The sequence below is a fragment of the Cyanistes caeruleus genome, chromosome 13, assembly GCF_971803275.1.
Source record: "Cyanistes caeruleus chromosome 13, bCyaCae1.hap1.1, whole genome shotgun sequence".
Lineage (NCBI taxonomy): Eukaryota > Metazoa > Chordata > Aves > Passeriformes > Paridae > Cyanistes > Cyanistes caeruleus.
In genome coordinates, this window is record NC_141713.1 from 8,890,970 (window position 1) to 8,918,956 (window position 27,987).

Sequence of the window (27,987 nt, forward strand, 5' to 3'; positions counted from 1 at the left end):
GTGCACTAAGCTGCTGTGTGCTGCAGTTACCTTTGGCACCACCGATCCAGCTACGCAATCTTGTTTGCCAGTCTGTGGGTCAATGCATTAAAATGATTATTTTTGTTACTAGGTTTGCATGCACACAGTTGCAGTTCATTAAAATGGATCCAGCATCTTTCATGTGGCTTCATGTAAATTTAAACAGAAGTGAAACTGAGGGGGAAAAGCTTTCCTGGTTTGGTTGTTTTTCCCTTCTCTGTCACACCCAGCGGGGAAGGCCAATGTCAGGCAGGATGCTGTGTCCCAGCTACAATGACCAAGGCACCCAGCAGTAATTAGAGCTACTTGGATTCACACATATGACATATGTTTGGAGGGTTTTTTATTTAGTAAAACCAGTACAATAGTCTCAGCATTAGAGGTGCTTACCTTTACTACACAAAAAATCCAACCAACCAACCAACAAAACTACTTCTTGGGTTTCTTCAAAGCTGTCTCAGCCAAAACTAAAATCCTAAAATTCTTCTGGCTTTACAGCACCTCAACTGATAATTTTCATTCAAAAATCTGGCATACTACTCTTTTAATCAACCTAGTCAGTAAAAAATGGCTTAAAACACACTGTAGGCCTACACTCTGGATTTAGACTGCAATAAGCTTGTGCTAATTGCATTCCAAATCCTGTATATTGTGTCTGACAATATATAGGCTACCAATGTAACAAGTACCAAGCAAAGCTTTTGTCTTAGAGGAAGTAGTAAACATCAGTCTTTAACCCTCCAAAGTGCTTTTTGAAAAACTGAAAGCTAAAGTGAATATCTCTTGGGCACTGATTGCTCTGCATTCACAGAGCTAGAAACACACTTTGCAGACAGCAATATACTTTTCAAGAATGTTTGGTGCATTAACCACGGAATTACATATAAATAGTTCTGACTAAAGCTTGCTTTTAGGTACCAGTACAAAGTGTGCCAGGAGGAGACAAAACGTACTTAAAGACCTATTCAAATTTTATTTGAAGAATAAAAATGAGCCTCAGTTAAGACTTTTTTCATTGCTACATCAATGCCAAATCCTTATTTGTAATACATAGAGCTAAAGTGAATAAAGGGATCTATCCGTTCCAATCCTGATCCTTAGATACTCTATTATTATTAAGTACAATCTTTTTAAATGAATGCAAAATTACTGTCACTCAAGGTAATAAGTTCCAACCATGTAACTTGACAAATCTATCATCATTATTACCTTGCATTTTTTCCTCTCCCATTGCAATTGCACAATATTGACTGCCTTAAATTAATTGTTATTTTAATGAAGTAAGACCAATTTAATGAATTCAAATATGAAAAGGTCTAAATTGATTTTACATCTTTCCTTATCAACCCAGACTGCAATCCCTGTCATAAAAGTATAGGCTCTTCAAAAATAATTGTTCAGGACCAAATTTAAAAGCTTCAGTGAGAGGTTGATTTGATCTTCTATGTAGCCCCCAATTAAAAGAAATACACTATAAAAACAAGGTTGTTTCGGTAAAATGATGACAGCACTGAAATTAATACATTTATTTAAAACCATACAAAAACATGCTAAAAGCAAGATGTATAGATCAAAGAGCAAATGTTTGATTTTACACAAAACATTCTCTCCAGATTTTCTAAACAAGTGGCAATACCCTGCTGTACTGAGCTTTGTGATCATAGGTTAACAATTGCTTCATCTAGAAAGTAATCACCTTTATGATAGCAAAGTGGAAATCATTATCTTGGTTTTTGAAAGCTTGTAAATAACTGCCTGAGACTGCCTATTTCCAGGTTTTTTCTGCCCATTCACACATCACTAATATATATATATATATATGTAGACATTAATGTACAAGGAAACTTAAAGAGCTGAGTGTAACCACTCACCCAACAAAGTTCAAACAGAGGTCACTTGATGATAAATACCACTTTTTCTGGTATGTCCTCTTCCAAAAAGTAAACCTTTTACACAGGAAAAATCTTTTCATAAAAGTAAAACAATTGATTTTAGAAGGATCAATATTTCATTTAGGATGCACATTATACATCACTGCATAATGCCTTAATGGCTGGAAATGAATCACATCCAGAAAATCTAAGACCAGATCCTGTAATAAATATTAGCTCGCCTGTCACGCAATCAACCAGAACATTTCTGATGAATCTCTCAATCATATGCTTGAGCCAAACCAGTGCCCTGTCACTCCAAGGGATAAACAGCAGAGGCTGAAGCTTTCAAGATCTCAGATGGGAACAGGATTTTTACACCATATCTCCAAATTTTACGTAAGGACTCCCACTGACAGAGTGTTGGCTCAGACTCTGCAGGACTGTGAGCAGTGGCTGAGAGCCAAGAGCACCGAGCACTCAAAACCAGGGACCCCAGCACTGACCTGAGCAGGGGAAGCCCCCAGCACAAGCTGCCTCTGCTCCAGGAGAGAACACACAGCTGCTGCTCTGCCTTTGCACTCCCAGCAGTCACAGGGCTACTCTCCCAGAGCATGGCTTTCATGGTACATGATACTTGCACCTGTGCAGGCTATCATGCCTCCTTTAAAATTAAGGAAATTATTTATCTTACACTTTAAATAGTCTCTCTGTAGCTGAGCTGCACTACAAGTTTCAAGGTACATTTTTTAGCTATATACTACATCTACAAGCATCTCTAAGTGGCTGGCTGGTAGTTAAACACTCTCTGGCAGGGCTTCTTAGGATATGATTATTTGATTTAAATATTCAAACCCTCTCACCTGAAAGGAACACTTCCATTCTCTTGTTGACCACTTCCAGTCTAGCTAACTTGTGAGAATATTTTTCTATTCTCATGCTGTATTCTGTGTTTGCCAACAGCAAATTGATTGGAGGTCAGAAATAAAAGCCAAGTCACCACAGTTGGGAAGCATAGCTGATTTCTCATCTACCTACGTGGTTATTTTGGGCATACCACAGTGCTAATTTGGAAAGACAGGAAAAGTGTATAAGTGGAAAAACAGTAAAAAGCAAGAGCATTTTCAAGCAAATTTTGGGTTTTTTCCAAATGCACTCAGAATTATAGGTCAATATGAATGCTATTAGCATTAATACCAACACTACTAATTGAATCTTCACTTTAGATAGCTCTGGTTTTTGGGGCTGCTAACAAACAACTGGACTGTTTTCTCTCATCATGTAATTTTTCTTTCCTTTATCTCAGGGTCTAGCATGGCTTGTAGTCTTCAAATAAACTCTCAGTGCCAGAAGTATGCCATGTACTTTTTAATTATAGGTTTTAAGCAAAGATTTACCATTCCTCTTTAGCTTAAATCATGGAGCATTACATCTTTCAGTGATCAGAGGAATCACTAAACAGCATTGTTCTGATATATTTATAATATACTGCACTGGATCACTTTGTTTTTTGCATTGGAACAAAATAGAGTTTTGTCTTCTGGCTGATATCCTTGCAGCTGGATCAGTCAAAGAATTTCATTTGATGATGCATTCTGTGATTCCACTCACACTGCAATTGGCTATCTCTAGATGTTGGCTGAAGAGGATCATTTTTATTTCATTTTACATAAATTGGCTGCCCAAAATATTCAGAAAACTTAATATATTTTTGTTGATGACAATGAGCTTTTATATCCAAACAAACTCCAGCAAGTGGCAGTTGAGGTAATATAACAAAGTATGCAATGACAGAAGAGAATCAATTATATTAAATCATTCTACATTAGTTAACCAGCATTTATCACACAAAGAAGTCATCCGTTGACTTACTCAAACATATTCTTATCAAATGCACATTAGTCTGGCCTTTGGGGATGTTACCAAAGAATTTGGCCACAACAACTCAAAAAACAAAACTCCTATCTCTCCTAATTCTGTAGTTCAAGATGGATATTAGGCTATAAATCAGATAAAATTTTAAAAAACCCCAGTAATAACTGAATTTTTTTTTTTGTCTTTTACATAGTTTTTAGGGGCTTTTTTCATGACAAATTTAGCTAGGAATTCAACCAATCAAAACTCATAGAATCATTTATGTTGGATAAGACCTTTAAGATAAAGTCCAACCACTAATGCAGAATTCCCAAATCCAGCACTACACCCTGTCCCTAAGTGCCTGCAGGGATGGTCACTCCATTGCCCTGGGCAGACTGTTCCAATGCTGGACAACCCTTTTGGTGAAAAAATGTTTCTTAATATCCAATCTGATTTTAAAGTTTCAGAAAACAAGTGGGGATGTCTCTTCAAAATACTCCTGTCACATGGCAGAAATTCTTCTAGGAAAACCTTCTAGTCTGGCTGCTCAAAACCTGTGGCCTCCTGGTGTGCATTTTTGCATTTCCACTGGAGTGCCTGGCTGGCCTGTGGGGACAGTAATCCACAGCTCATTTTTCACTGAGAAAACTGCAGCACAATATCAGAACCAGACAGACCTTTTTTCCTGAACCACACCACATTATGATCTGGCAACTGTGCTTTTGTTAGGAAAGCATTCCCTGCATGACCTCTAGTGCAGCATTCCTGTCATCTTAAGCTGGGAGAATCAAAGGAGAAAAATTCAAACCCAGCAACTCAGCTAGATGATGCAATGGGTAACATTTTAGTATAAGTTGTAAAAAAAAAAAATTATAATTAAACACAAAAATCCTAGAAACCTCCTTCTACATGAACCAGACTGTGACTTAAGCACATGAGCCTTTAGAAAAACCTCAAGACATAATGGGATTTTTGCAAGAGCCTTTAGAGTTGACAAGTCTGCTAAAGACACATCCAGTCTCATCCCTTTACTGATGATGTTTTTATTTCCTATATTCCTTTGATGTGAAATAAGCACAGACTGGAAGTATAGAGCTGCTTTTTTAGCCAAACATAACATATTCTAATATTGTACAACTTTAAACTCATACTCAACACTGACTCATGGCAAAGTGGTGAAATTAGAAAACTGCCTTGGCCAATTCTGCAATAACTCACCAGCACAGGAGAGCTTTACTAAAGCCACTGGCAAAAGATTCACTGCTGCCTTTTCCTGAAAGCAGCCCTTCAGTTACTGCATTTTTTTAAACTTTGCACTGCATAAAAAGGATGACCTGTGCATGGCCCAGATATTGATTTTGCACTCTGAAGCAAAAGCCTCACAAACTTATTCATGGAATGATTCACAGCTTATTATACAATGTGTTTCACTAGCACTTCTCCACCCACTGCTGATTTCCTAAAGCTCATGAGGTAACCACAGCAATTACTTACACTGAAAAGCAATATGCTGCATTATAGAAGTAACACAATATGTTTTAGCAACTTATACACAGAGGAGGAGTCAGCACCATGCAAGCAGTCAGGTCTCCATTGGCCACCAACAATTCACATTACTGGTTTGTGGGTTGGAATTTTTTAAATAGAAAAAGGGAGTTAATCCCACCAAGACTTCAATGAAAGTGTGGGTATTTTTCACAGGCAGTGCTCCCCTTCTCACACAGAGAAGTGCAAAACAGCGTTACTGGGAAAATCCCTACAATTTTGCAAATTAATCTTAACCAAGATGCTAATGGTCCATTTGCTGAAATTGCAATACCACATTTTCCCAAAAAGAAACCTACCAGAATCTCAAGTGAAACAAAATAAAAGGATGCTATTCCAGCCCTTTAGAAGACCAAGCTAAAAAAACAAGTGTGGGCAGAGAGGAGACAAAAGGAAATTATCAAGGGTGATGTTTTAATATAGTTCTGCATTTCTTCCTCAAGGGAAACACTTAGGAAGCTCTGAAAGGTCTGAGTATTCCAGTACTCATGACAGCCCCACTGGGCATCTCTGGTGGGCTCTGGCCAGCACCACTGGTGTAATGCTGTAAGGCAGGTGGTACAGCACAGGGAAAGACAAAAGGAGTGGTTACTGGGTTAATTAACATCCTTTGCCTTCTATTAATTAGACAATAAGGCCTTAATGCAAACAGCTTTTCCTCTTGACTAGAGGTCTGGGAAAAAAAAAAAATTGCTCCAACATTTTTTAAGTCAAATTCTTACCATGATCAGGATATCATTTCAGGAATAAAGAAAAAAATCACTGAGGTCACAGAAGCTAATGAGTTCTCCTAGCACACGTTCAAAAATACTCTGTGCTGCATATAAAATTTGTGAGACTTTACTCTGAAGTCCTCAAGCCTAAGTTAGCTCCAAGGGCACATCAGCTCTGCACAGGACAGAAGACAGAGCATGGGAAGAAAAGGTAAACAGTGGAATCCTATCCTGCTCTCACATAAATTCTGTAGAGTGAATTCCCTAAGGCACCCCTACAGTTTTTCCTGGGTTTTATTTATACTCATAGCTAAGGATGTGCTGGGATCAACAAGGAAACAAAGACACTGTGTCAACAGCTTCAGGTCATCTTGCCACTAAGAGTCTTTCAACATCAGAAGCTGATTTTTTTGTCTGAGTTATTTTCATCACTACTGCCAATCAACAGAAGGAGAGAGGCAAACTCATCTGATTGATTTTCATTGCCCACAGCTAAAATCTCTGTTTTAACAGAGGTAGCAAACTTATCATCACACAATGCTTTATTTTCTTTATAGAACTGGGCACACAGTGAAATACTAGAGACATGCACCAGTCTCAGACAGCAATTTTACAGAGGAAGAGATAAAATATATCATATTTTACCTTTGTGTACCTTCCATAGCTGTCAAAACTAGAAAATATTTTAACTCTTTCATTCTTTTAGTCATCTGTAGCATTTACCTCATAGTGTGCCAAGATCCTAAATGGAATGTTGTAGCAAATGTGCCAGGAATGCTGCTCTCCTGCATTCTTAAGTACCATGTATTTGTAAATTAGGCCTGTAAATTAGTACTGTGGTATACTGAATCTGATACAAATCTTTTGCTAAATTGTTTAACTTGTGTTATAAATGAAGTCAAATGTTGTTAAGTTTAACTTAAGTGCTGTTAAATTTAAATGCTGTTGTGTGTCTAGGCTGTATTCTTTTCTATCCTTTTGTCTCTTCATCCACCTCTGCTTCCTCTTCATAGTTTTGTATTTGTTTCAGTTTTGATTGATTGACTCTGGATTTTTCTTTACTTTTCCTTGTTGTGCCTTAACTATTTCACAAGAAGCAGAGTGAGCCTTGGCAATAAACTCGATTGTGCTGTCACTTTTATATTAAACCTGTTTGTACTGATGCCTTTATCCATGATTCTTAAAGCAATCTAAAAACACTCACAACATAGGACATTGTTTTCTATTTAGTATTAAGTCATTCTGGGCCATCATTTCCAAGAGGGAAGCCTTCAGACTTTCAGTTTTGTAAGGAGTTACTTCTGGAAGTGAAATAAAGCATGCAAGAAAAGCGACTGGATTTCAAGCAGTGAGCTCATGTCATGGATTGTCGGTGAGCTGTGTCCAAAGACACACACTCAAATGAAAACTTGGCCTTACAAACACTATCCATCCCAATGCTCCAGGGAATCCACTGACCACTTGGGCTGGAGATGAAATTTCTTTTCTCTTTCAACCCAGAGCTCTGTGAAGAGCAGATGTTCTCGATGAAGTATCCATAATGATGCCAAGAAGTTTGGGTTTTTTTCCTTGAGCAGTTCATTTCACATCCAGCAACGTGTACAAGTAATTTAAAGTTGTTCCTTCTGATACAAGACACCTCACAGTTGCCTGTACTGATTTTCATGTGCTGTCAATCTGCCTGAGCCACACAGACCCCAGGGACTGCGGGGCTGCACATGGGGAGCTGAGCAGTAGCTCCCAGCCCAGAGCCTGCACTGGCATCCACAGGTGCTAAAGCAGAAAGCTCCATTCTCATGACCATTCCTTCCACGTTAGATGAAGCCTCAGCCCTGTTGTTGGGTTTGATTAGGTTCTTCTTGAACTCCTCTCTCAGGTACATTAACACCAATCAAGTTAAATGTGTGTCACCCATTTATTCTCCAATCCTTAAAATGATTAGGAAGCATATTAACAGTTCAGTCTTGATATGGAAAAACAAACAAAGCCATTCCATGGTTGAAAGCAGATTCACTCCTGTTCTGATCTGAAATTCTGTCCAAAGAAGTGAAAGCAAAAGGAATAATGCAATTATGTTCACACATTTAGCAATGATGTAACTTCGAGTTTTGAGTATTCTGTTTTATGCCAGCAGCTTACCCAGTTTGGTTTCACCAATACAGTTCAAACATTAAGACCCCAGCTCCCAGACCTGCTCCTGTGCTGATGGCTGAGCCAAACTGGACACTATTTTCAGCATCTTTGTGCTGCACTGCAGAAACGTGACTCCTGTGGAACTCTGTTCTCTTACAGGCCGTACAAGGGGGAGATAATGAATTTATCAAAGTTTTCCTGCCCTATCAGCACTTAAGAAAAGAGTGGCAGCAGTGGACAAGGTTGGCCAGCAGTGTGCACTCTTCCTGCTTTCATGCTTGCCATGGATGAATTAAACTTGGAGAACATTTGAAACATTTGTCCAACATGTACTGCTAGCAACACAAAGCCTTTTCTTACAGTCAAAGGCAAGAGTATGCAAATCCAGGCAAGAACACAGCCAGGACACAATGTGTTTTGAATATCCTGACTGGCATCTAGTCCCTTGGGAACCACTGCCAGCAGGAACAGATGAGCTACTCTGTGCTGAGAAGGTTTAATAAACATGGCAGTTTTCAGCAGCTCCCTGACACCTCCACCATCTGCTGCAGTAAGATATTATTGTGAAACAAGAATCATGTGGGTCTGAATGCACTTGGAGTACATTGAAATGAAACCCATGTTAACCAAAATGTGGGGTACAGTGCACAGCCATGCACTGGGAAATAGTGGGACTCCCTGTCTGATGGCTGTGGGCAACCCTCTAAAGGGCAAACCTCTTTCATTAAAAGAAATATTTTTTTAAAAGGAAGAATTTTCATTCTTGATAATTTCAAGGTTTATTAATCACTGCAGCACGTGCAAGGAAAAGATAATGGAGGATCAAAATGTAGGAACCATGCCTTAATGGACCCAGTGGAACTGGGATGGCTTGTCACAACATCCTGTAAGTCTATTTTAAATTTCCACAATGTACCTGGGGAGGAAATGCATTTCAGACCAACAGCATGACAAAACCATGCCAAGTAATTGCTGTGGGTGCTATCATCATGTTCTGGCTTATCAGAAATCAATGTGAAACAATCTAAATCTAGGTGGCAGATGCTAACTGTGCCTCCAGAAATATGTAACTCCCTCAGTATCATGACAAAAAAGGAACACAGCAGAAGTCCAGCTTCCTTATGGCAACAGCTGGGGCAATGGTTCCACAACAGCCAGTTCCCAACAAGCTCAGCTTTCCACAAAGCATCTGAAAAATGAAAGAACTTTTGCAAGAAATTAGAAAAACAAAAAACAAAACAACAAAAATCCATCACGCAACAGAAAACACAAACTAGACACAGCCTTTGCAATAAAGCCACATTCTTTCCAATCAAGCCCTTGACTGTATTCAGGCCTTCCTGAAGCAAGGGAAGGAGCCCTGTCAAAATATTAATCCCAACTGCAATTTAACTGCAGCCAAGAGAGTCACCTGCTCCATATTTTAGCTCATGTTTGGGTTGCCTAACACACCTAATCAAATCCATAGGTTTGGTCCCTTCTTGGCTTCCACACTGCCTCTCCCTGTTTTGAATGCAAGACAATGTACAAAATGCATTTCAGATGGAATGATTCAACACAGAAAACATACAGTTTATTCAGAAGGGAAGATTTTCTAAATTAAAAAGCTCCAAACCTCTGTGTATCTGCTACCTTTTTCCTTTATGTTATTTTTTCTTCCTGGACATAAGAGATAAGAAATGGACTTATGATTTCATAGCACAAAAATTTCCTATCAATGCTACTTAAACTTACCATTGCCAAGGAGAAGCCTCAGCACACATCAGCTTGACAAGAAATATGAAAAGGTAATGTAACATTTTGATGATCTGGTGGGTCCTTGAAATTTGGAATACAGCAAGTGCCACTGTTTACAGAAAGTCCATCTGGTCTTTAAATATCAGATTCTTTCCTAAAAATTAAAAGGATTTGAAGCAGGAAGTATTGTGTACTTTATCTCACACTAAGAGCTGATTTTAATAGCAGATTGCATATTACAGGTCTACTGTAACAGGAGTTCAAACCCCACATTTCAGAGAGTTAAGTTAATGAGTTAATTTGCAGGAAGTGTACAGAAGCAGCCCAGAAGCCTGGCAGCTCACTGCTCTGAACATCTCACTGATTTAGCATGGGCTTCAACTTGTCACCTTCATTTGCCTCAGAAATCTTCCACCTATTACCAGTTGGAAACTGAAACCTATGACTGTCCAGATAGCACAGAAATAGTGTGAATAAATGTTAGAGGATAACACTGACAGAGTGTATTTGGTTTAACTTGCACAGGATGAGATCTTTCACTTGCCTTAAAATGTTTAGTTCAGAATAGAACAGGTAGCAGAACCTCATCCTTTCTTCCCATCTATACAAAATGTAAAGTTAAAAGTTCAACCAAGGATTTTCTCCAGCAGAAATAGTATAGAAGTAGAAAATCATTACCTCCCACCAACCCCACAAAGCAAGAGCAGGCAGTGATGTCCAGATCACTAGAATCATAGAACAGCTATGTTTTAGGAGGCAGTTCCCTATAGGAGCCATACAAATCCATACCTCCACATGTGCAGTCCCCTGGAGAGTTCCCTTGCTTCAAGCTCATGCAGTGGCTAATTTTTATAGCAGTGATGATTTGGCTGTGTGACAAAAGCCTCAAGCAACACCTTCACACAGGAACTTCCTAATGCTTCACCAGGAAGCTCTCCCCACCAATTGTGATTTATTTCCAATTGCTCTACCTATTGTTTGCTTCTAAGTCATTCAAAGATCAAGACAACTGAACTCCCATTCTCCATGTAACTCTGGGATTTACAGCATCCCATGCACAGATGTGTTACCACAATGCACTAGCATTTCACATTAATAATCATATTCCAGCCTTCTCTCTCTCATCCTCATACCTACTCACATGCTTGTTGGATTATACTAAACTGTTACTGTGCTCAAAAGCAAAGAAATTAACTGTGTTAAAGCATTCCTCAAATAAACCTCTGCAGTACCAGTGAGGCAGACACTCTACAAGGCCACACATAGCTCAGATATTTCCTGTGATTCTCTTTGACCAGAAGGCATCCATTGCCTTGTTACAGAGCTCTGCAGCTGCCCCCAGTGGAAATGTCTTGGCACTCCTCTAAAGCCATGAAATGCAGATGTAGCAGTTTGCACTGAGCTGATGCTTTGGAGATGTGCCATCACACAAACTCAACACATTATTAATCTGGTCACAATTTCCATTTAAACTCAATGACACTTGAAATGATACGCCTTTACGTTTAAATTATAGATAGGTTTGGAAATATTTTAATCAGTAATCAATTCCCTACCCCACCTAAAAACAGATGGTAAAATGTTTCAGTTAATAGCAGGAGCATATGAAGGGGAAAAGGCTTAGAAATAATACTACTAAGAAACACAAAGAATGTTTAATAAATGGGCCAGACACTGAGCTCACCAGACCCAGGAAAAAATAATGTCTGCACTTTGATTAAGACAATGTTGGGGCACTCTGACACATGTTGGTATTTACTTATTTTCAGCATATGCTGCATAATACCAGCAGATGCTTTCCCACAAAGTATTAAAAAAAAATCTTCCACTTGTCAATTCCTTATTTTAATAAATACATTTTTGTATCAAAAATGAAAAATATTATTGGATTACCAGTAGAAATATACTTAATATAAAATTCTCACAAGGGCAGGTTTAAAAATGCAGCACTGGTTTTTATTACAAAATACAGTGCAGCATTATGTAAAAATCATGTAAGCAAGGGTTATAAAGAATCAAACACCATCTAGTTATCTCATTAGAACTTCCTGTTCTAGCTCCAGTGTAACTATAAGGAATGACAATTAACATCTACCAGCCAGCTCAGCACTCATGTCAAACTAGCCTTTGAAGGCAAACTGTTCGTTCCTACTGGTGCAGGAAATTAAAGATCAACTTGTAATTAAACAAAGCTAATATTTCGAGGTGCACTCAAAGTTTGGCCAGATTTGAGTAGGCTTGTGTAGGAAGAAATACATCCTGAACTCTCAAAAGAAAATCCTATAACTAGCATGATAAAAGTTAGCTTTGGAAAAGAAAATATTTGGAGGAAGATTTTTTTAAGGGATAAGGTATTTTATGTTTTCCATCCCTCATTCTTCAACGTGAAAAACACTTACTTTATTGTAAGTGGAAGAATACCTTGACATAAGCTGTGGAGAAGTACACCCCAAAAGGTAGAAGTCAGTGAAGTTACAAACCGAAATGAACACCTTACAGAAAAAGTGCTCAAGAACCTTGGCACCTGGCACTATCACCAAGCCACCTGTACAGAGTTAATCAGCCAAAAATCATCCACAACTTGACCTCTGGCTGTAGCTTCATTCATCTTTCCTTAGTGAGAGCATAACTCAGGTGACACACAGAGATGCTTAATTTGAGAGTACATTTCCTTCTTAACCTGACAGATCTGCCCTACATCCTTCTTTTGCCACAGAGCAGCCAAAATCATTACACAGCCCAACAGGTTGCCTTGTTGCAGCTTTTTTCTTTGCTGAAGGGAAGGAGCAGTTATAACAGGAAGGTTAACACATGCCACCACTGTACAAAAGGAAAATAAATCACAGAAGACCAATTCTCTTTTAGGACAGGTTAACTGTCTGTCAGCCAGCTGAAGAAAACTCAGTTTCAAACCACCTCTAGTCCAAATTGGTGGTTTTTGCTCAACTTTTCCAGACCATCCCTCAATCCACAGGCAGAAGAACCCCATCTTAATCTGTTTCATGTTTTGCAGGATCAACAGTTTTCTTTAGCAACCACTGCATGAACCCAAGTGGCTTATAGCTCACCTCCCAAAGAAGCTGGGTTCTAGAATTTGCTGGTTTGCCATATACTCGCAAAAGTTATGATGCAAATAGCATTTAATGAAGTCTGGGTTGATGATGCTGTGGTTGCTGCAGCATTCTTTGCACTTATAAGGAAAATATTTCAAGGTACAGGCAGACACCACAGGTACAACTGCCTCAAATTCAGCTGTCTTACTGTTTTCTGCTCATAACTTTTTCAAGACATGCTGTTTTACGTGATTAAAATAAACCCCAAAACAGTGCTGAAAACATACACTTAAAAAGTGAAGTAAAACATGGAGTAATTATACACTTAGTCATGGTTTACCACTGGATACTTGGAGTGGAGAGTCAGAAGAGGAAAGTCAAGGGAGTTTTAACGCTGTTTTCCACATGAGCACCTCAGGCACACAGTTCCACTTGAGTGTTGAAGAAACTACCAGAAAACACAGCAATGAAAAAGAAAAAAGTGAATTATGTCTTCTCTGTCCCAAAATTCTTGGCCTTAGCTTGTCAATCTTTATTTATTACACTGTCATTGTGTGCAGCTCTTTTTTACCTTCTTAAAACAATGTGCCCCTGGTAGGAAAAAAAAATATTAAAATTGATATTTGAGATTCAGTTAAGAATTCACATTTTACCAGGACCAGGACCAACAAACTGCATTAGGGGTTAAGATCAGGAAACAGGCTGTACTTCATAACAGCATTTTCTATTTGCATGAATTTCTGAAAGAAAACCCAAAGCATTTGGCAAATGCTGCAAATTTGCTTAGAATACAAGATATTTTTCAGACCAATGAAGCATAATCCATTCCCTCTAAAGGTAAAATGGATGTAAACAGGGGTTTAAAACAAAATGAGACAAAAATTACATATTTGACTATCACAAATTTCTGACCCAAGTCCTTGGTTACAGATAGCAAAATGTTCTTCCATATCATGTCAGCATCAGAATTTCTGCTATGCAGAAACACAACTCAGTCCGCATACAAAATGGAACATTAAAAAAAGCAAATACCTGTAGCCTCTTCTTACAATTGATAAATGCTCTGTACAGAGCTCTCTCTCAGTGCAGCTGCTTGGGCTTGGAAGCATTGAAGTTCTACATAATTCATAACTGCAGCAACCAATGCCTTTCAGCATCTTTTCTATTTACTTTCATTACTATCCTTTATATTCTATGCTTTCCAAATCCTGGGACTGTTGCTGTCTTAGAGATATTGTTGGATCAAGTATAACACCACACAATCATTACTTCAATATTAAATGAAATAACAGCCTGTATATTTTATACCTGAAGATCCTTATTGTCACACTGACCTTAATAAGATTATGACCCAAGGAGAGCATGTGCCATCAGTGAATTTCAAAAGCAGCTACATGCATTTCATTAAGAAGTTGTCTATTGTCCTTGGAGTTAATCTGAAGGAATCTAAATCAAAGAGACCTAAAACCTATAGATGGCTCTCCAGTTCTCAGAAAAAAAAAAAAAAAAAAGAAAAAGAAATTGCACCAAGAACTTATTGTCTTCATTACATGTAAGGAAAACCAGTTTTGTTACCTGGAACAGTTTCTTTAGAAGTAAATTTAAACACAGGACATTGGATTGTGTGGCTCTTGTAGACTTTGGACAGCAGGTACCATCCAGTGACTTCTGTCATAAGATTCTAAGTTCTGCCTCCACATTCTCTACTCTGCATCCTAAGCAGCCTGCAGGATTCCTTGTTTAATGTGCTTTTAGAGCTGCTGGATGAGAGCTGTGTTGCAAGCAGAGCACCAGCATTGACCCTTGATCTGTCAGGGTTTGCAGGGATTTGCAGGATGGTTGGTCACTGAAGGAAGCAGTGGAACCCAGCACAATTTCAGGGATCTCACAAGGGCACAGGACATTTCCATAGAGGTGGCCTAACAACCAAGGCCAAAAGCTTTGAAGCTGTGTAAAGAACAGTTTCTCAGGCTCAGGGTCAGTGCTGTGTCAGTTGCTGTACTAAGAACCTACAAATTACCTCTTCTCAGCGCTTTCATTTCCCAGATGTCATCAGCAGATTTGGGGTTTCAGCTGAAGTTCCATTTGCTTTCTGTTCCTTAGGAACATTAAGAACCATTCTACCTTAGGAAGCACCAAAAGACTGAAATTTAAACATTGTTAAGGCATTGTGTGGTGCAGCTCCAACAGCTGCTCTACCTCCTCAGTGCTCAGAAGGAGCCTGGCTGGTCCCTCCACCACCTTCAAAATTTTCATCCTGCAGAACTGCTTCAGATGAATCCACGCACTAGAATGGGATCCCCCAGCCTCTCCAAGGGGACTTCACTGAATTTCATAGATCTAAGCAAGCAAATGCATCCAAGCATGAACCTTCTGTGGAGGTTTATAAATCATCCCCAGATTACTCAAGTCAACCATACAGTGATTTACCTCTTCCAGCACTGAAATACATTTCTAAAAGTAGAGCAAGTTCTATCATTACTCCATTGAAGTGGAAAAATATAAAAAATTATGACATGGTAAGAGTATTACATATGCATGAAGTGTTCCTGCTTGCTAGGATAACACTGTGCATGATGGTTGGAATTAATTTTCCAACTAGAATACAATGTTATTAATAAAGCATGACAGAAAAAAAATCAAATATGTTGATTTAAAAATCAAGTAATGTTTTTGTGCAGCAATCAGATACAACTTCAGTAATGAGTGTGTTATCATAACCCACGAGAGACAAACAGGAGCTTTCAGTGTAGCAGTGAAAGAAACCTTTCCTGACTCAGGCAAGCAAATCAAATGGGATTTTCAGAAACATGCATTTGATTCTGAGCAAGACAAATTCTCAGGGAGCTGCAGCCCCACACTCAGAAGAGTCTCTGAAGGTACAGAGTTTGTGTAAGAAACAATAACACCTGCCTGTTTGGCCCCCATCTTTTTGGCCCTGCTTTACTTTCCTAAAGAGAAACACCAAGATTTAACACCAAGAGGGGAACAAAGGTCTTTCTGCTTGTTCACTCAATGACAAAGACCATGTTTCATCCTTAGCTGGTCTGTGCATGGGCGAGGAAGCACCAGTTACTCCCAGCACAAGGGCTGTATGCCAGTGCTGCAAGGAGGTGGCACAGGGAGAATGAGAGCAAGGGAAAGATGGAGCATCATCGAGGACAGCATTCCCACCAGCAGAGAAGGTGATGGCTTCCAATAGGAGCAGCTCACACAAGATGGGGTGGATGGCATCCATCAGCCTCAATTCCCAAAAGCTGAAATAGGAAAGGAGGGCAGCTCCTAGGGATTGACAGAGGTGAAAACTCCCTGGAGAATCAGTCACACAATCCCTCTCTAAAGACTGTCTATGGATTTTTCTGAACACCACAAAGAAATGCAGTCAAACAGGTGATTTTGTTTCTGCTCTCCAAGCCTTCTGTTCTTCCTACATTCCTCTTGTCCTTCATTTCAGTATCCAGGCCAGACAACTCCTTATGAAGCAAATATCCACTCCAGCCCCAAGCATCTGTTCCACACATCCCTGCTTAGGCAGAGTTCTCAGCTCTTGCTGCTTTTCCTCCTCCTCTTCCTCTGCCCACTCACATCCACAGCCAACCTCTCACTTCCCCTCTTTCAGCACAGTTCAGTTCATCTGCCTGTTTGGTTCCTGCAGAAACTGCCACTCACACACTCCCAGCTCCCCAAAGGTACAGAGAGACATTAGGAAACAGATTGAAACAGAGCAAAGAGAAAAGATTTTGGTCTTGTCCTGAAGCATTTGAAGTCTGCAGTGCTGTAATTGTTTCAAAGCACCTTAAAATGTATTCCTAGCAAAGCCATGCATTGCTGAATTTCCTGACAGTAGGTTTTAGAGATTTTTTTATCTGCGAGTACGTGTCCACAATGGTGTGCACGTGTCCAATAGTTGAACAGTTGATACTGTGATCTCCTAGTTATCCAAATGGTTATTAAGTCATTTGCCATAACCTGAGCCCAGGATGCAAATGAACGAGGTGGGGACAGAGAGGATCTTTCAGATCAGTCTGAAAATTAATTCCTTAGTAACCTTTGACCCAGTATGCTCCAAAAGGTGCTGTGGACTAAAGCAGCCTTTACTAAACAATGCAGAAAAATCATTTGCTGTGTGACTGCTACCAGAAGCCACTGCTCACTTCGGAGTGGGCAGACATCTGCTACATCTGTTTCAGTGAAAACCCCCAAGGGATGTTGTGCAGTTTGGCACCGCAGTTGAATGTTATAATGTCAAATATGAAGCACATAACACAGCAGGGTGTCCAGGGACAGGGAAAGGCAATCCAAAGGACTGCCCTAGTTTCTGTTAAAAATAGGTCAAAGAGCTGGTATAATCAAAGTCTGGCAGCGCATACTAATTACTGACAGCCTGCCTTCCACTAGCCTTGACTGCAAGCAGCCCATACACAATCTTACTAGCTAAACACACAAGAAGCCTTTTCACATATCTAATATTTGAAACATAAATGTAGGTTTCCTATCACTGCAAGAAATTGGTTTTACTCTGGATAACCTGTCAGATTAATTTCCGGTTAAATCAATAACCGATGGAGACATACTTTCCAGGTAATGATTTAAGATTCATTAATATATATTTACTGAACTAATAAACAAATATTTTACACTATGAATATCAAATAGCTTGTAGATGTTAATTACAGAACATGAGACTGCTGCACAAGTACATTAAAAAGAACAGTTGAGAGAGCACTGCCAGATAGGAAATGGAAAGAGAGCAGAGAAATTTTACACATTTTTACAGGTAAAATGTGACTTTAAAATAAAAAACATTAATACATATCCTCGATAACATTGCATTTAAGACTGATCAGAAAATTCCTTTTAATTTAATCAAGAAGTATCACAAGAAGAAAAGGACAATGTTATTGTGACACTGAGATAGACCATCAGTGTAGTTTCAGTCACAAACTGGTCTATGTATCCATGCTCTGGGAGTCAACAATGCTACCAGAGAAGGGAAGAGGCTGAGAAATTCATTTTGCAGTTCATACTAAAACAATATATGAATTGACATGTTAAACAAAGGCTCTTTCAGAGATCCCAAACAACCTCACAGAACCCTCCTAAATGAGCACCTGCAATGAAATAAATAAAAACCTTGACTCTGAAAGCCACGTGCTGCAACAATGATTTCAGTTAGATGCAGCCATAAGTTGCACATTGCAAAACTATTGACTTGGCTGTATCACCTCTCCTCTTCCATCTGTTCACCCCACCAGAAAAATCTGAAATAGCAACAAGATTATGGATTTCTGCAGCCTAAGAAAGAATGGCAAAAAATTCCTCTCAGAAAATTATTTTTCTTGACAAATTTCTCAATTTTCAAAGGGTGGGATAAGAAAACAGATTAGTTTTTCTAAATTTCTCTGGAATTAGCACAATTTTAACCAAACAATGAATGTGTTTCGAAAGTTTTTCTAGTTGAAAACAAAGGAAAGGCTCCTTCCCCCTGCTCTAATGCAATTGTTTTGGATACAGCCAATATGTAGAACTTGCTAATAGCAATTTTCTGCTCATGCAGGAGAGTGAATTTAAAAACCAGAAAATTCACTTGTCCCTCCACATGAACGGATTTCCCAAATTAGAGCAGAGGTCACACTCAGCAATACAAAGAAACTTTCTAGTATTGTTAATTTCAACTTAGAAACAAATAAAAGAAGCTCATTTACTTATAATCTTTATAAGGGTAATTTTTTTTTTTAACGATTGGGTAATTCTATCCTTTAAGTTGAAAGAAACTCCTGTCTCAGCAAAGGTCTCATGGTGAAGAGTGCTGTTGATTGTGTTTTGCAATCAGCAGTGGAGAGAGAGCTGGCTGAAGCAGTGGTTGCCCAAGAACACGTAACTGAGCATTATTTGTCAAGAAATAATTGTGTTAATTTAGGCCATTTAAACTGCATAGGCTAGAATTAATGGCTGTGTTTCTCAAAGTTATTTTTTCCTATGGTATTAGATACTTGCAAGATGCATTCAGAAATAATAATGTAGGAATTTATCCAGGCATGAGGCAAAAGGGTACTTGTGAGCACTTGGCCCCGTAAGGCCATAGGAAACACAGGCACCTTCAGTTTTTACTGGCACTAAGCATTTGTGTGCTAATTTCATCTTGTACAAAGCAGCAAGGCAGTAGAATGCTTTTGACCCAAGAATTGTTTCTTCCAAGTTCGGTTCTTCTGACAAACACATGAGCCTGAAAATCCATTCATCCCTCCAGCAGGATTTTGCTGACAGCATGTTCAGACACACGGGGAAACAAGACCCTCATTTTAATAAGTGGATATGTATGGAGGGATTAGGCACATTAAGAAAATTTAGTAACATGCCTGCAAGAAAGCTATCAATTTAGCAAATAATCCATATCAGAATTCTGCAAAGTAATCACAGATCATGTGAACTCAATAAAATCTATTTAGACTAAGTTATCTCCTTTTCTTCTACCAAGACTCACATTATTAATTTCAAATTACACCATTTCCAGCTTATTTATAAAATCCAGACAACAGAAGGAAAGACAGGCAGTGAAGACATAGCAGAATGGTGTGGCACAAAGGCTGTGATTAGCAGCATTTCCTGTACTAGATAGGTAGGTCACAGAAGCTATTTGAGTGTTGGTAAAGTCTACAGGAATACTGATGGAAACACTCTGCATTTAAGAAGCAGTGAAAATATTTCTATGAGATGGTCAATTCTGCTATATAAATAATGGCAGCCTCTTCAATTTTCTCATGACAGCATTGATCCTGGGAGGCAGGATCAGTAGGGGATTGATCAGTGAAGCATTACAGTTATACACCAATCCATCATTCAATAGAGGTTATCTAATGCTCATGGCTGCTTCTCTGTTGAAACCAGCAACCCACACAGTAACTGCTATAAACTCTCTGGGTCCAGCAGTGCCAACATGGACAAATTTGGCTGTAACAGTTCATTAATGAACAGTGCTGAAGTTCCTGTAATTCAAAAATCAGCACCTTTCCTAATCGCGTATCTCTGTGCTTTCAAGGCACGACATCCTTTATCATTATTTATTGCACATTGTAAAAAGGATGGAGGAGAAAATCACATTATAGTCAGATCTTGGCAGTATTCTTCTAACAGAGGATTCTGGCATGAACAATATATTATGAAAAGTTTGGAGTCAATCAAAGCACTATGTCTGTTAACTTACAAGCTCAGAAAATGCAGTCACTCAGCATTTGTTTCTCTTGACCTTAGCCACAGACTGATGAATTCACTGCAAGCACAGCCCAGTTCATATTATAAAAGCTCACATTTAAGAGATAAAACCCCTCAGTCTCACACCTGACCAGTCCATTGTAGCAGAACACTGCATAAAAACATTCATTGTATAAACAAACCAGCCCTGCTTATTACTTTAGGAGATAGCTAGACCTTGTGAAAACAACCATCAGACACTGCTGAGCACAAATACTAAACAAGAACTCTACAACATTCATCACTTTTTCTTTTTTTTTTTCTCTAAATTTCTATAACCCAGACATTTCCACAAACGCTTTCCTTCTTAAAAAGCCTGGAAAGAAGCGTTGCATCCTATAACTAATACTATGGGAAACTACTCTCCCCTTTGATGTTAGTTAATGCTAAATGAAGTTTCATGCATACACGATGAGCAGGCACAGCATCCCTTATGTGAAAGCTTCTGACCAAAGTAGATTTTTCTGTCTAATCCCCCAAAAGAAATAAGTCTTAGCTGGACAAGCACACATGTGTAGTATGATTGCCTATCTGTTTTCCCAGCAGCTTTTCAACACACTGACCAATTTGGGCTCTATTCACGCTTTGAAAGTATTAAAATTCTACAAGTTTCCCAGAAACTGGAAGCTATGCAAAGGAGATGAGGAAAGAGAGAGATGCATAATTTTATTTTCTGGCATTTAACCAATTCCTCTACCAAAACCTCTCCCCTATACAAGCATCTGGGGAGCCCATACCCCAAAATCCAGGAACAGGCACAAAAAGGCCTGTTTCTGGCTCAGGGCAGCCAGGAACTGCTGATCAAGTCCAGGAGCAATGTCCTCAGAGCCGTCCCTGGTGACCACTCCCTCACCAATCCCCTCATCACCCTTCATGCCCCTGGGGTTCCCTCCATCACTGCTCAGACACCTTAAGAAGAACACAGCTCCCACAGCCTGATCTTTGCTTACTGGCACCCACCAACACATGACTGTCTTGAAATAACATTTTTGTTCGAGGTACAAGTTATTCATTATGCAATTTTTAAAATCTTGTCTATTTTAATTGAGATACAAAAAACAGAACCCACAAACTCTTCTCCAAATGATATCAGTACTCATCTACATTAGAGAGCAGAAAGATGCTGAACCTGTTTCTTAACTCCCCAAGGGTACAAACCTCCCTTTTTTCAATGCATTGCTTCTTTGTGCCCTTCTTTATCAATTTTTGAGACCTATTTGGACAAAATCTTTTGGTTTGGTTCCATTATGAGAGCAATGTTCCCTCATAGAGTCCAATGCAGAACAATGCTTCTCTACAATGTCTATAAAAATTTAGGCTCACTTTTCAAGTAGGGCTGAGCAAAAATCAGCAACAGGAGTAGAGCCTTAAGACAATACCTGAAGCAGCACACGAAATATTGAAATTCTGATAATGTAAGTCTTAAAATAAAAATCTGATGTCTCATTACTAAGTCATGAGACCTCATCAGCTCACTACAACAGTCTCAGTGCTTCCTCTAAAAGCCAGGCTGTCTCCAGGGAGCCATCTTGCTAATATTTCTCAGTAGAACGTAGTCTGAGCACAATTGCCGCTAATTTTACTTACCTCATTTGCTTGGTATCTCAGATTTTTATAATGGCTGGCACTTCTGATGCATTTTAATATGGTTTAAAAAGGAATCAGGCTGAATAAAGAGAAGAAAATGCTATTGTCTCCTTTCCCTGTGTAGCTGAAATCTAATTGCAAGCCCATTTTCCTGGCAGAGCTACCAGTTTTTCACACAGGTCTCATTCCTAAGGATGTGCACTGCAGTTCAGTTCAAGGAATTAACTGGTACCAGAGCAGCCATTGTTCAAAAGCACAGCCAGGCCCTGGGCAGCCTGTGGGGAGATGATGCCTAGGGACAGGGGAGATGCAAAGATCCCTCCCCACTGAGGGCAGGGGTCTGTAGTTGGGAGCAGGAGGGAACAGGTCTCATTCTCCTGGGGGATGCCTGAGGGGAGGCTGCACAGCACAGCAGCTGTGGCTGCACACAACAGGCAGGGCAGAAACCCCAGTGCAGAGCTCAGGACATGCCACAGAGGAGCACAAAAGGCCCTTTTGGGGGGATTTGTGCCAGATGGCCAGCAGTTCTTTCCCCTCTCCCCTGGATGTTCCTGCTCCAGCAGCAATGGCTGTGACCTCTGCAGGCTGTTCAGTGTGCTCACAGAGCCATAGGATTCAAAATTAGCAAATGAATATTTAATCAATTAATATCTGGCAAGTGTGACAGACTCAGATAAGCCAGTCTTTTCCACAGTGGGAAATCACTAACATTTCATTAAACAGAGCATATTTCTGTGCATACTTTGTGTAAAACACAAGTAATAAACAAAAGGAAAAATAAGCCTATTTCCACAAACTCCTCTATGGATTTTTTAAATGTGTAACACAACAGCATCAAGGCTTTGGTAGCTATCTAAGAAATAAAAATTAAAAGCTATAAATTATTTAAGTTTCAGACTCACTGAAAAGGAAATTACCCCACACTTCTCATGTTTTTTTTAAAACATCCCAAATTCAGACAACTGTCTGAACCTCATCCCTGGGATATTCTTCTGTCAAAGAGCAGCAGAAGGCAAGTTAAAACTTTGCAGCTCATCATTCACAGAAAATGCTCTGTACCTGCTCAAAGCAGCAGCACATTCCTTCCTCGAGCAGAACTGGCTCCTCCTGCCCATTTCTGGCTCCCCAGCTCAGGAATGTCTGGTCAGGGCATTTGCAGAACCCAAACAGGGCACTTCTACCACAACCCTTTCCACCAACTAGATTTTCCAGCAGCCCCACCCTGGGCACCTGATCCTTCCCAGGAAGGGATGTAGGAGCACATTCCCAATGTTCAGGCATGGCTGCAGGAGCCAGTCTGGGTCCATTGCAATCTGGGAACTTTGTTCTCCACTCACAGAGATCAGAGAAGGAAGAATGAAAAACAAAATGTAAAATTAAAAAAAAAACAACAAAAAACCAACAACAAAAAAAGCCCACAAACAAACAAACAAAAAAAATCCCCACAACTAAAAATTAAAAAAAAAGTAGACACTAGTCACCACACACAAGCTGCAGGCACTCTTACTAGACCAACTGTAGCATGGGTATGGTTTTCAGTGGAAGGCAAAAATGAATCTGCTGTTTGTCACACCAGCCTCCACAAAGCTCTCAATGAGTTTAAATTACAAGCTATAGACACAGGTACAGGTGGCCCATCAAGACCACACTTTTAAGAGTTTTCATGAAGGATACAGAACCTTGTACAACAGCTACTGAGGAGAGCTTTTCCCTCAAGTGCTCAGGGCTTTTAGCTTTTCAGAGATGATAATTGGATCCACTCCCCAGAGTGGATTTATGTATGCTTATTTCCATGGATCATTTTTTATCTGTGACAGCAATTGCTGTCCATCCCCACATGCAGTTTTCACCTTACAGTGTTAGAAAGACCGTGCTGCTGTTAGAGTGCACAAGGCACTGATTTCCCAGACCATCACCTTTCCACTTCCAAACCCCACATCCTCAAAACTTCTTGCTGATCATGAGCCCACACAGACCACCAGCCACCTGGGACTGTGTTTAAATTACAGTAGATACGCATTCTGACTAAGAAAAATATCTTTTCAAGCATTTGCTGAAAGTAGCTAGATTCACCAGCAGCACCAGCAACTTTGGGGATAGTGGATGGGCACTTGGCCAGGATTTTCCTGCCTTGTCATCCTCCAATCATACTCCAAACAGCACCAGACCTGTCAAAAAAAGCTCTCAGTGCAACAAAGCTGTCATATTTCAGATCCTTAGAAGTGTCCTTTCTAGGATTCCTTGGTTAAAAAGTTAGGACACGGTGGGAGGTAAGGAAAAATACTCATTTTCTTTTTTCATCCCCAGGAAAATCAAATGCCCACCAATACCTTTTTCAATGGTATGTACCTTTTCTTTTAAGAAAAGGAAAAATATTCTGCTATATTTAAAAAAAACATAGCAACCAAGCCAACTGTCCTCTGAGGCATTACAAATACTCTAAATCCCTCACAGAAGCAGACTTCTTGTTTTAAATGGGAATTTGCAACCTGTGTCTGGATTCTGCCAAAACATGCAACTTCTGCCCTTTGGTTCACATACAAGGATGAGCCATTTGCTTGGGAATGAGATCCTTCTCAGTATGCAATTAAGAAAAAGTCTATTTTAGAACAGGATAGCAGCCCTGCAGGTTATGCATTGAAATTCCTCTAATGCAGAGCTGATAGCCAAGGAGGGTTCTTTTAATAAAATCTAAATTTGCCTTCAGCCATCCTGTAAATGTGGTATTTACCTTATGTTAACAATCTTTCAGCGATGATAATAAATGCACTGCAGGCAGAACAGAAATACAATTCCATACAGTAGAGTGTCTGTGTGACAAAACAATAGCACTACATTCTTCTGTGCAGTAGCATCTGCCAAGTCTGATAAGAAACTGCAAGGAAACAGTTTTTTAATGTATAAATCATGATCCATGTATGACACATGGAAGAAAATTTGAATTGCCTGGACAAAAACCTGAGCAATGCAGTGCTCTGGAATTACAACCTGGGTTTTACTTACTTATCTTCCTTGCAATGGGAATAGTATCACCTCCAAATACAGTCTTTATATTCCAAAATAAATCCCATTATCAAATCAAGAAAAAGCTGCTTAAATCTGAGGCTGTGCACAGCCTTTGCTTTCAGAAAACAAGTTTTTTCCAACAGTATATTTGAATATACGTATTTTCCACACAAGAAATTATCATACAATATATCTCAATATAAACATTAAAACAAATAACCTAAAATCTACCATATTACACTTCAAATGGTAGAACTACAATGAAGCTGAAAGAAAACACCCTGACTGCACTCAAAATTATGATTAAATCCTCTGAACTGAACGACACAGAGCTGATATCTGAGAGAAAAATATACCACAATGCTATCCTCAAAATTAGGGCAAGAATGCTTAGGACACAAGAAATTATATTTTGTTGGCAAAGTACAATATCAGCCCTGTGCCAAGCCATGGCAAGATGAGGTGCCTTGAAGATTATTCAGCAAGAGATCTCTCTGATGCAGACTTGGCTTTCTCCCACACTACTTTTAATTGTGAAGAGGTGGTTCTGATTCTCCAGAAGAGATACAGACAGCACACAAGCTCCATGCAAACTTCAGACATATTATGTGAATAAATATGTCTCACTTTCTTCTTGCAACCTTCTTGGCCACCACAGCAAGCAAGAGCAGAGAAGGTGAAGTTTCCTCCAGCAAACCACCAAAGGGCTGTGCCCCAGACCCAGACTTGTCTCTTCAGCCCTGGCAGGAACAGCTTCATGCAGTAGCAGAAAAATAATTAGCAGAAGGCAGAAAAGGTACACCGAATTTTGCAAGCATAAAACTTTTCAGAATTTGTACAAATCTTAGAATTTGTACTTTTGGGGATACAGCTGAAACCTCTGAGCACCTCTGAATGGTCGTTACCATGAGCACCTGACAGGTATATTATACACTCACAGCAAATACTTAAACAAGCAGAAAATCAGCTAAAGGGCTCTGTTCATTTGCATGATTTGCTAGTACCTGTAAAGGGTGTGCTTGAAAGTTGTAGAAATGTCAAAATATGCTTTCAGTGGTAGAGGATGCTGAATGTTTGATTCTAGGTCTTTAAATCCAGAATACATTTAATTTAGAAATGGCAAATGCTCCTTTCAGCTAAACATATTTCAAGTATATGGGCAGTTTATAATTTTAAAAATATTTCTATAGTAATACAGTATTAGAAATATACAATTATGCCATACTCTTTTGCCTGCATTTTTATAGAAAACATGAAGTTGGTGGTACCCCAGCCAGGCATTTATAGATGAGGGATTCACTGATTCCCTCAAGTTAGCTGTTGCAAAATCATTTGCTCTGCATGAAATTCAAACTCAGGAGGATTAAAGAGTTCAAATTAAACATTCAAGTGGATGATCAGTGATGACCATCTCATTCCATTTGGTATTGATTTTGGAAGACCAAAAAGCACCTTCCAAAAGTAGGAAGGCCTTAGTTTAATATTTATGACCCAGTCACAGGGGACAAGTGCTTTTCTGGCCATTTTTGCTCAATTCCCTTCTGCCACTGCCAAAACACAGCCATGGAAATGGCACCACTCCATATCTGCCTCACCATCAGGTGGCCAGGCAGCAACACACATCCCTCTCCTGAAGCCACAGGGGCTGACACCCCCTCACTTAAACTGCTGCTGGAAAAATGGAGACAGCATTTTAGAAACACCCAACTTAAAAAAAATAAAACATCAAACAAAATTGATTGGGTTTTTTTTCTCCTTTTCACACCGTCTATGTTTCTAAGAAATTCAGTCTTTCAGAATTTCCCTGCCTCAAATATTCCTGGCTCTGCGTGATAATGATTCCTTCCCTCATGATACTCAAAAGGATACCTATGAATTAAGAACACTGTGGTAGTGTGTCTGAAGGGCAGGGACAGGCTGGAAAGTCCTACAGGTGCCTGAGAGCTGGTGGGACCCAGTTCTGCAAACCATGGGAATATGAGGAGTCACACCAATACAAAAAGCTCAGGCAGTGGCCTCAGCTAAAACTGAAATCTCCTCCCACTCCACCACATCACCTGGAGGATGTGGAGAACCTTTGCATTTTGCAAAGCAAGGAGCAGAGAATCACACACAATGAGTTTCACCACAGCCTGAGGCTCCCTCGCTGCTCCTCAGGGTCACAGGCAAGGCACAGGGGCAACACAGATGAGATGGTTAAATCATCAACTTAGTCCAACATCTAACTTAAACAAAAAAGCAGTTTAAAACCTTTGTTTCTCTTCAAATCTGCTCCTGCTTTGCCTTGATGTCTATTTTTACAGCTTAAAAGTCCAGGAAGGGATGTTTAGGATGTACAAGATGAACTTTAAATAAATGCAGGAGACTTGTCTGCTGCTTAGACACCTGGTGATTTCACAGCACAAAAGGAGAGATGCAGGAGGCTCCCGTGCAGGGTGAGAGCACATCCTCTGTCCTGCCAAACTACTTCACCCCACAATAATTATAAAAAGTCTTAGGGACTGATTTTTAAGACATTTCCACAAAACCGAAATGCTGCTTTCCTAAACGCCACCAGCATGTAAAACCTTAAACAATGGATATGTTTTAGGAGATAAATACTGTAGTTACCAAGAAAAACTGCCAGCTATTTCAGGGGGGTTGGAGGAAAGGTAGTTTAACCAGGAAATCACATTTTGAATCTGTCAGGCTGAACTGGAAAATGAGATTGTCTCTTACAGGAGGAAAAAAAAAACTTAATGAAAAATGTATTTTAAAAGTTACAGACATTCACATTCGATTAACAAAATACTTTTTCAACTGAAAGAGTAATTCAGTCAAATTTCAATGTCCTCTTTTTCTTTGTCTTGCTTTGTTACATTTGTAATGCCAGAAAAGTGGCTTTTTAACTAAGCAACAGCTGGAGTTGCTGGAGACTCTGGGAATTATTGTGTTTTCATCTATGCTTGGTCCGATTCCTAGTGAGACCACTTCCTCTGGAGGGAATCAAAGTGTTTTACATCACAGGGTCACAAGCTATGACATATGTAAGTGCTCTGCAGGAATTCAACAAAAGTATTTTCACATAGAAAGGACTGGAAAAAATTGCTTCCATTAAGTCTTATTCATTGACTCTAAAATTCCTGCAAACAAATTCCACATTCTGCCTCTTGTTTTGTTTGTGGACCGTAACATTGGCCTGTGCATTCAGCTTGTGTTATGAAATTCAGCTGC

The 27,987-nt window shown here is 39.5% G+C and overlaps 1 protein-coding gene across 3 annotated transcripts in view; it reads right to left on the reverse strand.

Annotated features, from left to right (window-relative positions):
- The window catches only part of LOC147650687 (uncharacterized), a 183,680-nt gene that overhangs the window by 78,873 nt on the left and 76,820 nt on the right, over positions 1–27,987 (reverse strand). For 2 of the 3 annotated variants that reach the window (XR_015275934.1, XM_086849553.1), the window contains exon 2: positions 6,731–8,041. The exons of the other annotated variant lie outside the window; for it this stretch is intronic. Coding sequence is in view for 1 of the 2 variants with exons in the window: in XM_086849553.1 (XP_086705679.1) it covers positions 6,731–6,798 (68 nt within the window). In the remaining variant the exon portion in view is untranslated. The remainder of the gene's footprint in view (positions 1–6,730; positions 8,042–27,987) is intronic. 3 annotated transcript variants of the gene reach the window in all.